The sequence below is a fragment of the Perna viridis genome, chromosome 6 (genome assembly GCF_037379345.1).
Source record: "Perna viridis isolate PV_CMFRI_1.1 ecotype Kerala chromosome 6, ASM3737934v1, whole genome shotgun sequence".
Lineage (NCBI taxonomy): Eukaryota > Metazoa > Mollusca > Bivalvia > Mytilida > Mytilidae > Perna > Perna viridis.
The window spans coordinates 9,345,374-9,359,236 of record NC_142450.1 but is presented as its reverse complement, the minus strand read 5'-3'; the positions used below and the strand labels follow the sequence as shown (position 1 = coordinate 9,359,236).

General features: G+C 31.2%; 1 protein-coding gene across 2 annotated transcripts in view; it reads left to right on the top strand.

Moving 5' to 3' along the window:
• Positions 1-3,159: 3,159 nt before the first annotated feature.
• Positions 3,160-13,863, top strand: part of LOC148613557 (potassium voltage-gated channel subfamily KQT member 1-like) — a 55,452-nt gene continuing 44,748 nt past the window's right edge. The window contains exon 1 of one of the 2 annotated variants that reach the window (XM_088586938.1): positions 3,160-4,189. In XM_088586938.1, the coding sequence (XP_088443064.1) occupies positions 3,867-4,189 (323 nt within the window). In that variant the 5' untranslated portion in view covers positions 3,160-3,866. The remainder of the gene's footprint in view (positions 4,190-13,863) is intronic. The other variant, XM_088586937.1, reaches the window with a different exon arrangement.

Here is a 13,863-nt window from a genome sequence, read left to right as displayed (position 1 = left end):
TTTTTTTTAATTTGTTTTGCATCTTTTTGTCGATTTGAATTATTTCAAAATGAATATCGTTTTTTACGCACTTGTTAAAAGCACTTTCGTTTACATTAAAGTTAATAAAAGAACCCTTATAGACATAAACTCTTGATCTATAGATTCCAGAACACGTAGTTAATCGTAAATATATGAAAATTACTGCTTTCTATATTTCAATATGAAGGTTTCTCATGAGATTAAAGACTTTGATCAATGAAGGACATGATTGTGACATGTTCTATGAGCAAATTATAATTGCAGCATGATTTTATTATTAAAGTACAATTAAATCACGGAGAGTTACTAATGACTAAGAGCTGTATGAACCGTGTGAGAGTTTAAGTGCTCTAAATCAGTACACTGCGATAATCAAACGTATCGACTCAGTAGCTTTTATAGTCTCTTACATTATCGCAAAATAAAGATTGAAATCAAGTGCAGTATGTTTGAAAGTATGATTCGCTGCTATAATAAATACAGATTTTGACATATCATGTTCATTGTATCATTTATTTAACTATACTTTAAGTATGGTTTGAGAAGGGATGTGATATAGAGTATGCAATATAGGTCTAGGGTGTGATATAGGGTGTGCGACATAGGTTTAGGGTGTGATATAGGGTGTGCGATATAGGTCTAGAGGTGTGATAAAGGGTTTGCGATATAGGATAAATGATATAGGGTGTAAAAAACACTTATAATGCATATACAAACAAGTTCTATTTTTATCTAAACATATGATATATTTGAATACTGGTTTTGCAAGGTAACTGGTACAAGGATTCTGTTTAGATAGAAGTAGAAATTATTGAATGTATTTGATAAGGTTATCCTATATTCTGTTGGTATACAAGTGCCTAAAGTGCAATTTTGGATAATTAAAAAACCAAATCTCACAACGAAGGTCAGATCATTTGCAAGTTACATGAAAGGTCAGCGCAGATGAATGGAAATCTACATCAAAATTAGTAAATCGGTAAAAAATAACAAATAAAGACACTTTCCTACAATCAAAAAAGTTTGTTGGACTAAAGATTAAGTGACAAATGTGGAAATGAATCAATTAAAAGACAGTAAAAATGTCTGTAACTCAGTAATGATTTAAAAGAAGTGAAAAGAGTAATGATATATTTTTAAATACATCCATAGTTAAAAAGCCAAAGAAAAAACATTTGAAGCAAAAGTATAATCAAGTTGTGTTATTTCTGACCATTTCTTAAGCTTATTACAACTTCGAACCTTTACATTATGTTTCTTTGTCAACATATTGTGCTTCGGTAATTAGACCTCAATAAAGGACAATAGCAGCTGGATATTGACAGTCTTTATGAGGACTGGTATAGAAGTGTTGTACGATTCGAGTATAAGTAACGTCACTGCTGATTTTGAACAGTAAATTATTTTATGTGATAATAGTATTGCTGTTTACTTGTTTCAGTATAACGTTGTGCTACTAAATCTACTTCTTGCTCTGTCAAATGGATATATTAGAAAAAGAAATTAATTTTGCATTCAACAAAACTACTAAAATTCTCCGAGAAAGAAGTTAGACGCAAAAGCACTTCTATGGAAACTTTTCGTGTCAAAATGACTCCATTTATAATAAAAAAATCTCAATATTTTGACCAAATGAATGGGAAAATGGTACCATATATGTTATTGAATATTAATTTTAAGGAAACATCGCGATCGAGGGATATAATAGGGTGGATCCATCTAAAACATATAAAAATGCTACCAATTGCTCGATTATTGTCTTCATTTTGTTCAAACCTAACGATTACTCATTACAACCCCTTCTCCCCGCACCGGCACTGGTGATCTAGTTAATAATGGTTGTTTCAATTTAAATTTTCTTGCTTTTGTTCTTGAGATTATTTGCCTCGGGCAATTTTACAAACGTACTTTATTCCAATTATGGGGAGATATATGGTTTATTTTGGTTTTTTTTGCAGAGTAAACATATACGGTAATTTGAAATTCGTTTTTGTATCAATTTATTTTGAACAAGAAAGTAGCCTTACTTTTCAAGTTTTTGGCAATATAATGACATTGTTTAAAACATTGACAATGTCATAAGATCAACTCTTGGAATGCCAATCAAACTGGTCACTTGACGTCTGTTTACGCAACGTAAGGAACAGAAGAAAACAATTCTATAATGGATAAGAGAGCTATTCGATGATTTCCCGAACTCTGATTCGTCAAAAAATGAAAATTAAGTTATAATTGAAATCAATTTCTTTTAGTCTTGATCACTTTATTTAAGAAAACTGTCTTACTTATTTTTTATTTACAAACGTGTCGTCACTAAAGTTAGCTGCCGCCCACTCTCTTTTTACCGTGGTCTCACAACCACAATAATGTTGATTATGATGGAAATGATTATTTCCGTGTCTTTGTATAATATACGAAATTGCTGTTACATGTATGGGTGAAGATACGACTAGCAAGGATTTGTCAAACTTTTCGTCAGCGTAAGTAGGTAAAATAATTACTGCCGAGTAATGTCATTTTTGACAGATATATTTTGAGTGATTTAAATTTTGAAACCCTTCATATATTGGACATTGTAAAGATTCCATCCCTTTAATTCGATATTTACTGATATTTTCTACTTTTAAGGAAAGAGCTATTTAATTTTGAATTTGATACAATAACAACTTTTTGTTTTGTTGTGCGCGTTTTTTTTCTATCATTTTGTATGTGTGTGTGTTTTGTTTTTGTTTTTTTTTGTTTTTGTTTTGTTTTTGTTTTTGTTTTTGCTTATTTTGTTTTTGCAAGAAAATGTTGAAATACAAAATAGACCTTGAAAAGTATAGAACGGTGCTGCGGAAATCTAATTTGTATGATATAATAATTTAACCATTTTTATGATCTCTAGCTTTAACAATGACGTTAACTGCCGACAATCTTTTATCTTATCGGAAAATGATACTTCTAAAAAAAAAAACCAAAAAAAAAAAAAAACACAGACATAACGGTTAAAATGTCATACTACCTTTAGGATAACAATATCAGTTATTGATCAGATATTTAAAATAAAAACAATTAAACCCTTTTGTTTAATATAAACCAATCTTGATGAGTTGGATGATAATGATGTTGATTTAGTATAGTCGATCACAAGGGACATCATCGACCGTGTAATGCTTTGTGGAATTATGAGTTTTAATTAAAGTTCCGTTGCGGACAGGGATCTCTTTTTGTTTTGTCGTTGAAATTAATTGTAGCTAGCAGTGTTCAGTGTATAATCTAATGCGACAAGTCTACCTGTATATTACCGAACGCTCCATTTACAAATTATTTGACGGCTTCATATTGCAAGGAATCAGAGATAATAGCAGACAGCTGGTAAAATTGATTTTCTCTACATATATTGTTTGGATTACACAGAAAATATAACACTTTCTTCTACAGTGAAGAAAAAACATTGTTGTAATTCAGGTTGTCTTCAAATTTAATTGAAGATTTCAGATTTGGTCTTAAGTTCAGTTTCTGTTAATATTAATGTTAACATTGGGGATAAACGATTTCGTTCAAAAATGCACATTCAATAAAACACATGTATTTGACTAGAAAACGTGTATTGGAAATTCATATACGTGATGGGACTAATGAATGACAAGAGTATGATGGGATTCTAATGACAAATTGACTTTACATTTATTTTGTGGCTGCTTGTAGCAATGCATACTTTTTTCTGTTGTTATTTTAGACGAATATAATATCTGTATTGTTCAGATGTTAGATGCTTTTAAAGGATGTAAACCCAGTGGATGTTTTTTTAAGAATTTTTATATCATTAATGAAGTATCATACAATAAACATTTGTCTGAAAAATGGACATTTTAGACGATGAACCGAAGCGATTCTTTGCTTCTAAAACTGAAATGCGTGGGAATTACCGAACAAATACAAACACAAGAACATCACTTCTTGGCAAAGGAGCACCATTCTCTGTGAGAGAACAAGAATATGAGGAATCTGAATTTAATGAAAATAGTTATGGCAGTAACGCTGAGACTAAGCCATGTTTGGAAAGGGAACCTAAGTTGAATTTCCCACTGTACAGAAGACATCCAAAAACTTCCATCCAAGCTCAAGTTTATAATTTTTTGGAAAGACCGACTGGTTGGAAGTGTTTCATTTACCATTTCACAGTGTAAGTTATATTTAATCAATCTTTACATTATTATATTATAAACATTAATTCCCTTGCTTACTGTAGGTTAAAAATCGTAAGCTCTTTAGTGGAAGACATGATAAAAAATGTAATTGTCGTTAGATATTCAATTTATAAGTTCGATGCAGTAGTTGATGTAATTTTACATCCTCTTATCTTACACTTTCATCTTTTAAATGTTACAGGATTGAGAAGCATTTTATCCTCTTTCTGCGCTGAAAAGACATAAATCATTAGATATATTGTTAATTTGTGCAATTAAATCATAATGCTATTATAGCCCGTGACAAAAGTTTGAATTGTCAATTCATATGACTTAAAAAATCAAGGTATGATAAATACCTCGTACATCTAAACGAACAGAAACGCTAACAATCCCGCCTTTAAAAATTGATGACAAAATAAAATATATCAATAAAACAAACTGGCAGTAGATGTTGTGTTTTTCATTTTGGTCTACGGTATTGTTATTGCAAATGTGTGCAATTGATTTAATTAACTAACAAACAAAATATAATAAATTGATCAAAAATCATAAATATTCGCAAAATATCATTAATGGTTGTCATGATTATTACTACAGGTTGAGGATGCATAGCACTTGTAATTCCATAGCACTTTATTCTTACAGCATTTACATCTTCCGTCTTACAACTGCCCTTCTTACAATAGGGTATGTAAATCTCGTCATGTGACTCCGTGATTTCACGAGAATGGGTCATTCAAAAGCATGGAGACTTGTCATTCAGAAAGCGTTTAGTTCAATGTTGAGAGCAAAACATCTTTTTGTTTAAAAAATACCGATAAAAGAATGACAAATACCTATTTCTATATGATAAAGTTATTAAGAAAAAATATAAAATAGAAGATTTTGCATTGTTACACAGAGTTTCGAGTACCCGGAAGTAAACAATAAAATGCAGATCGGTCTTCGGTTTTCAATACGTTCTACGTAGTAAATTCCGGTAAAGAAAATGAAACTAGAACGAGACTTACATACCCTATGACAAAAGATAATCCCTTGCCTACCATTCACTGAAATCTCAAAAACTCTTCCAAACTGCACTATACTTATGAATATCAACTGCATTCAATTTAACACCTTCTCTAACTTCGATCTTTGACCTACTCATATACCTCTTATGTTGTCCCACTTAAGTTCCTACTTTGTAAATTACATGACCATTCATATTCACCTTTTGTCACCTGATTACGTTTTCACCAGCACTTAACACACCTATATTTTTATTTGTTATGTGGAGGAGCAACATTTGGGTTACTTATACTTGATATGAAATTGTGACACCAATGATACCGCCCAAGAGAGCTCGTCTCCGACCTTCTCTAATGTCATCTTGATGATGAAAAACTTCATTGTTGATTTTGTCTCTGTTTTGTTCGTGACTGTCTAATTATAAATGCTTGTCTGATTATATATCTTGGCTTTATTTGCATTTGAACCGCTTTTTGCCCGTTTCATGTCTTGTATGAGAGTTCAGATATTTTAGTCTGTGAATAACCTGTTGTGAGCTGAAAAATTACATTCAGCAAGTTAGGCAGTTTCTAAATTCAATCAATGTTTTGTACATGTTGCAACTTATATGAAACTCTAACTTGTACACAACAAATATATACGATTGTTAATGCTGTTGATAAAAAAAACTGAGTTAGACCATTTACTTTAAATTAGTTAAGTACTCCAACAAAGATTAGAAATTTCTAAAATAAATTACTCTACATAAGTTTAGACCTGTTAGATTAAACGAAAAACCCTTTAAATTTAGAGTCTTGTACTTTATATTGAACTCCATTTTATTAAGGGTTGGTTGGGATGGTTTGGAGGTATGTTTTGGTGAGTAACCTGAAGTATATCTAGTTTTTACCAATACTTTTTATACACTCGGCGGGTGTTTCTAGAAAAGCAGAGGACGCTTACCCTACCGGTGCACCTGGTCCATGCTCCCAGTTTTTAGTGGAGTCCGAGTTGCTCATTTACTTTTGTTACTTTGTATGTTTGATTTTAGTTACTTTATGTTCTTTGTTGTGTATGTCTGTTTTCCATGTCTGGTCTTTGTCCCTGGTTTACATTCTTTTGATTCCCGCTATAACCTTGGTTCTCTTGATTACTCTTTGATATGCAATATGTTTTGGTATGTTTTGCCGGAAGTGTAAAGAACAGCATTGTACCAATATATTGATCGTTCTAGTACACCTGTTATATCAATATCGAAGATTAATAGAGCATTTAAATAGCATTGCTTAACAAGAATATACAATGAGTGTATTGAATTTTTAATATGATAAAAGGTTATAATAGTAGTACGAGGTATTGCTAACATGTTACATTTTGTTTTTTACTTTTACAAAGTGCGAAATGTTTTCCTTTAAAATGTGAAATATGGCTTTTCAGACACGTAACTCGTCCGTATCATTTGTAATTTGTTATAATTTTGACATACATATTATTTGTATAAGTTGTGCTTTTCCTGAAATTGCTGGAAAGTAGACTGAATTGTTGTCCCCTTCAAGTAAAGATATCACGATTGTGCCCTTCTTGATAATGTGACGGGTAAAAAAAGGAGAAATACATCTTTCAAATAAAATTATTCAAAGCTGTTCTTGTGCTTACACTACTGCATGATTCATTAGTACATCAACATAGTTTTTTTCAGTCCCATATGTTAAATGGACATAATTGTAAAGTTTAAATCACAAATAAGTCAGTGTTTAAGGACTTTTGAATAGTGTGATACTGCAGAGTTTGGCAAACAGCCTATGATTTAATTAAAATAAAATTAATGGACATATGGTTCATTCGCTATACTTGAATTATTTTTCAGATGGTGGACTTTCTGTTTGTTTGTTTTTTTCAATATGACATGGAAACATTAATCAATTATAATTCATGGATCGATCGACTCAAAATCTACATTTTCGAACGATAAGTCGTACAAGTTTTAAAATTTACAATATCGATTCTTCGAATTTGACTTCTTACGACATAGTTTTGTTTATGAATATTCTCATTTTGATAGTTTAGTCGATCGTCTTAATCCCCCAGAAATGTCGCGGGTACCAAAATAATATATATATATATATATATAAAAATAAAAAAATAAAAAATAAAAAAAAACGGCGCATCTGTTCATGTTTGGATTGCTACCAGTAGGAAATCGAATCCCTTATTTTTTTTTATTGGCAGCATTTCAAATTAACTTACTTCACTCTTCCCTCATGTGGTGAATGTAGATTACCATAATAAAAGAACAGCCAGAGCCATATTACAGAGTTGGACTACAAACCTACTTTATAAAATGGACCATACATACACAATGTGGTACGTCCTTAAGACTCATTTGATTTTCAATCATTAGATATTATGCAACAGCTGGTACCAATTCGTTCACCGATTACATAACTGTGATATGGAATAAAACCAAAAGACATAAAAGTTTTGCAGCTGTTCGTAAACAAAGGAACACATATTATAAGCCACCTCAAGGGACATCAAAGACAAATATCACCTTTATGTCTAAACAACGAATATTTCCCTTTAAACAAGTGCAACCCATTGATTGTACTGCAGTTGCTTAACTTATAAATCAGGGAATTTCTCAACCACAGAAAAGGTAGTATGGAATATTTACTACTGGGCTACAACAACTGAAAAGAGACTATAAAAAGCAATAGTTAGCTCATTACCATTTAGTACATTTAGTACAGCATAATTTATAAATCTAATTTATAAATGCAGATTGTGTTATTTTTAATTTGATTGCATTGCTTGATCAACATTTATCAAATTACATAGATTTTTTAGCATATCTGTCGAGATTGTTTTTCTTGTTTTCAGTTGTATTTTATTTCGTTTACTAGATTGTGTTTGTCTCCTGATTTCACAGTCAAGCGTTATACTTGGATTTTGATGCATCTAAATTGTCTTATAATCAACGTTTCGGTATTTTTTTTCAATATTTATATTTGATATTTATTTACAAAGTATACAAAATTGGTAACAGTCTACTTAAGAATCATGCATAGTAAGCAACATGTGGTTCATTGCGTTCCATATGAAATTATGATATTCATAATAAATAAGGTTTTGTAAAATGATTTGTTATTGCAAAAAATAATATTTCTTAATTAACTTATAACTTTTTTCTGTTTTAAGGGACTTTTCATATGGGAAAGAAAAATGAGTATTTTCATGTAAATTATAGGACGCAAAAGTGACACTTTCTCCAATCTTTTTTACATAAAAATATAAATTCAATCTAACTGAACCAATTAATAGAAGCTATTCAGTTATATAAAGTATAGATATTTGTTAATATAAAGTGAAATAATGAATAATTTAATCATAGAACAGAACAGTCGGAAAACACAAAGGAAGATACATTATGAATAAATAAACAAATAATTAAATAATTCGGCTCATCAGACAGTTATGATTACGTCGTTGTTGCTTATTCGTTGTTCTTTATGAGATACCATTGTTATAAGGTGATTGCAGATTTCCTGCATATGTTAGACATGTTACATTATATATCAGGTTTTGCGTTTAACAATTCAGGTTTGCATTGACCTTGAAAACCTCTCCAGTACTAAATTGTAGTTTATTTCCCTCATCAGGAAATGCATTTGTGCCACACAAGCGGATCGATGCATTTGGTAACGCTTTTGTTCCCACCAGCAGAGAATACCGCTGTAAGTAACTGCTACGGTTTTAAATTAGGAGGTTACCAATGATCATCGCCGATTCCGGTACATACATATAGAAGAAAGTGGAAACGGTGAAGGGGAAAAGAGACCAGTTCCGACAGAACAGTGACAAAAACAACCAAAGGCATTTTGGGGGCCTCAAAATGACAGTGAGCGATGGGAAATTTCCTACACCCGGAGTCTGCCTTCAACTGACCCCAGATTCATCAGAATTTACATCAAGCTTTATCCTAAACATATAAAACCCAATCATAATCACACAAGATTAAGAAGGACGTATAACTGGGGACACAGTCAAAAGATGTAGTGGAAGTAATCTTGCTTAAAGGGGTTTAATATTCTCTACTTCTTACATTTGCAGACACCAAAGTAAAAATAATACACGATGAAAAACTACAAAAATATCATGAATCCAAAAAGCTAAGGATTTCGTAAAACATTACAAATTGTACATTCTGTTGTGTTATACATCAGTTTCAACGACTATTTGTTTTTTAGAGAATAACATCTATATAGTAGTATGAGTATGAGGAGCTATCTTTATATTCAAAATATGTTGACACTTTAATTCTAATTATATGCACAGATTCGGATAAAAACCGTTTATGTTTTAAATGTTAACTCTCTGCCCGTGAACTTTATTTATGGCAGAAACATGATAAGGAAAGAAGTTTTATTACCTTTATCTCTTCATTTCCTGCATATGGTGTTTATATTTCACAATTGATTCATTACGCTATAACAAGAACTAAATATCTGCGTAACATTCTCCTAATCAGGGGTATGAAAATTGCGTCTCAAAAGGTATCTTACACGTGCTCGCTTACCAAGTTCTTTTTTAGATATCATACCTTGGTTGAAAAATACTCAGTTTCTTGTAAAATAATGAGTAATGATTGTTTTTTTTTTGTAAATTATTCTTTGTGCTGATGTGACTGTTGATTTACCGATTATAACGCAATTATTGCAGCGGACGGCTAGGGATTTTTTAAACTTTATCGGGCCTAGAGGGTATACGGCTATAGTATATATCAATGGAAAATATATCAATGTAGTTTTTGAATATTATTCTTTTTTAACTGAAAAGTGGTAAAGTTTTCTGCTATTTTGCATTAATTAGAGGAGGGGTCAAAGATCAATCGACCCAAATACACTTTGATAAGTGATTTTACTGAAATCGTTCATTGTTGGTATGGGGAAACAAGTAAAATGTAAAGATCACATGTATAGAATTTCAAAAATATAAATTCCAATTTCCTCAACACGAACATTGTTGAGCGCTCAATAATTGAATAACAGAAAAATGTGTCAAACTTTTATCTATCTGCTTAAAAACCACTTAAAATATCGGTCATGTCAAAAAATAAGTTTCTTTGAACAATATTCATGTTTTTCTATTGTATCAACAATTCGGAAACAGAACAGGTTGTCCGGGAATTGATTTGATATTTTACAATATTAGTATAACTAGCAGTGGAATATGTGAAAATTTGCAACTTCAAACGCATTTTGCAAACCTTATGTTGCGGATCGAATCTAGAACGTTGTGTTTATTTCATTTGTTATTTAGTACAGAATATTTTCATATAGATACACATTGTAATACTCTACAGTGCCTCATTATCTCGGAATCATTGAAAAACACAAAGATGCAACCATTTTTAGAGGCAATTCTGTTCTGTGATTAAATAGTCAACATTTGACGGAAAAAAGTAATTATTTTATATTTTTGAAATTCTATACATGTGATCTTTACATGTTACCGCTTTTCCAATACCTACAATAAGCGATTTCACTTCAATTATTTATCAAAGTGTATCGGGTTCGATTGATCTTTGACCCCTTTCTAAATTAATACAAAATAGCAAAAATATACCGTTTTTCACTTTTATAAGTTCGATATTCAAAAACAACATTGACTTATCTTTTCATTGACATATGATATAGCCGTATACCCTCTAGGCCCATTAAAATCGCACTAAAGCACTTTTTGATATCTGTCCACAGCACTAAATAGCATGTAAATGCGATTTAATCTCCACCGGTATATTCACGCCGAAGTGGAAGAGTGATGTTTAGCGCGCTGTAAAACCTAAATAACAAACAATGTCGTTTGAAATGTCTGTGCCAAGTCAGGACAATTGCAGTACCAGTTGCGCCGATGGTGTAATATATATTTTGCCAGACTTGTGTATTACAACTTGACTTGATTATGGATCGAATTAGTGTTCGGTAATTTTATTGTTATCCTTATTTTCGAAAATATACCTGTTCAAATATGGAAAAAAAACTTGCTCGCGTTCAATACGTAATATGATTCAGAACAAGTGAACATATAACTTATTGATCTGGTCCGCTTATTGATATTCACAGATAGTCATGGAACGGGGGAAGGTGGGATTTTTTAAGATGGAAAAGTATTATGTGGAAACTAGGGTTAACATGTAGATGTTAAATACAATGATCGACGTGTTATCAATTTTAATAGCATACATTAAAACAAAATTTTGTTCAATAAATAATACTTTGTAACGTTGGAAAGTTTTAATCACCTCAAAACAACCGTGTTGCACATGCGGTCATTTTACAATCTATCAATTTCTGTACATTTTGGTGACATTGCACATTAAAAGCACCAGTTTTAAATGTAAATAATACATTATTTGCAAATCTTTGAAACGTTTACTTTATACAGTAGTAGATGTGTTAAAACAGTTACATAGGACAAACTGCACCATTGCATGTACATGTATCTTCAAGTTAAGTTTAGTCTGACTGTAGAGTTCAGATATTGGACAATAATGAAAACATTAACATAAGGTAGATTAATTATTATATAATATGAGGCAGGTGTAACATACAAGAGGACGAAGTAGAAATATGAATATATTTAAAACTTCCTTGTCGCTATTTTCCCCTCTTTTCGCTTTCAACATTTCTTGATGGTTCTTGTCACTTCTTGACGCTAGTTGACATTGACATGTCTTGTCGCTAATTAGTGAGATCGGTGTGACTTAGTTTTGTTCGTATGTCGGGCTCTTATTGCATGTAACAAACGAAAATAGTATCTGAATTAAAATAAATTGTTGAATACCCTATTATGAACGGTTTTTGGTGAAGAAGATACGAAAAAAGCGAACCTTGAATGGGAAGTGGAATGAAATTGTATGATCAGCTGTCAATTAAACTGTAAACAAATTGTGTTTCAATTTAGACAAATTATAAAACGATTAATATCGGCAAAATACATCAAATGAATTCCTTTAATCTGTTTATTAAACTATAACGCTGACCATCGGAGAGCTTCAAATCTAGTTCATTCTTTATACGGTCTTTAAAAGGAATACTATACATTTATTTAGGTAAAGTTAATATTACATTATAAATTAAGTAAAAAGTTGATTAAATGCTATCGTTAAAGTAGATACATTTTTATTTCGCTATTTCAATTGGTGTTTAGCTGTATTGTGTGCACATGATAAGTTGGACTAGATTATTAGACAGGGGGTAAGCCCACCGTTTTCAATACAATGGTATGGCCGTAAATTTGCGAACACCCCTTAGGCATTAATTAAATGCTCGTCATATGGTTAGGTCATGTGATCTGTGCATATAAAAGCCGTCGAAATCATCAGTTTGTTCTCCTCTTAATCTTGCGGTCACAGAGCTCAGATGTGTCTCGCATATCGATCGACATCGTCTGAATTATTGTAATATAAAATTTATTGTGTTATATTGAGTAATACTTCCAATGTGATAAATAATCTTTTGGCGAGAGTCTCTCGCTAAACGATAGACATCGTCTAAATACCATTTAGTTATTAGTGTTTTATAAGGATTAAGTACAAATATAGTTCAATATTATATTTTCTTCTTTTTGTTTCTATTGAGTAACTCACTGAGCATACTCGATGAGAAGTTTTTATTTAAGGTTTAAGTAAACAAATAGATGTATTTTCAATGAGGAAATTTTATAGTGTTTGATTTGAAGTAAATAGTTTATGTTTTTATCATCATCTAAAGCAGTTGTGAACACATATATCCTATCATAAAACAGTTCTTAACTATAAGAAACAGTCCTGATGTTGTCAGAATCTCCTGGCCTTACATAAACTCTGTCACATTTTGTCTTTGGTCGTCACACTCTCTGTCATGAACTATTCTAGTTAGAAAGAGTAACAAAGAGAACGACGATTCTAGCGGAGATCAAAATAACTTTTTAATAAAACTTAGAACTTAGAACTATTCTGTATGACGTAATACAAAAAAAAGCTTTACCTAGCCTATCATAGAAACATAATCCTATTTTCAATGACGTATATTGGAACAGTTATTGACATATCCCGACAGTCAATCGTCATAAAATCCCTTTCTGAATTACGTTATTCAGACAAAAAATATGAATGCTCGCACACATATATTTAGCAAGAATAATTGTATCATTTCTAAAGATGCGTGTCGCAGTCGCCAATATGGTACTAATATTGACAGATTCAACCCCTAGTGTAAATTGAAAGTGCTAGCATTTGATTGTAAAAATATAATAACTTCTTAGAATTTTCCTTGAAGTACAAATGTATACGCATCGCAGTCATCAATTACATAATTATTGACGATTTCAACTTTTTATAAAATTATTATTTAGACCCTTGTGTAAGTTTAAGATATACCCACAGTCTTACATTCGCAACACTACATTATTTTAAAAGATATCGGACAGAAATATATACGTTGCAGTAATCCCCTTATATTTGACTTATATTCACCAATTTCAGATTTTATTCAACAAATTTAGACCCTTATGTAAATTAAAAATGCTCAAAATCATACCTTTCACAAAATATGTCATTTTCAAAATTTCGATTGGAAATATATTCGACAGTAACCGATAAAACATTAATATTTACAATTTTATACATTTTATACAATAA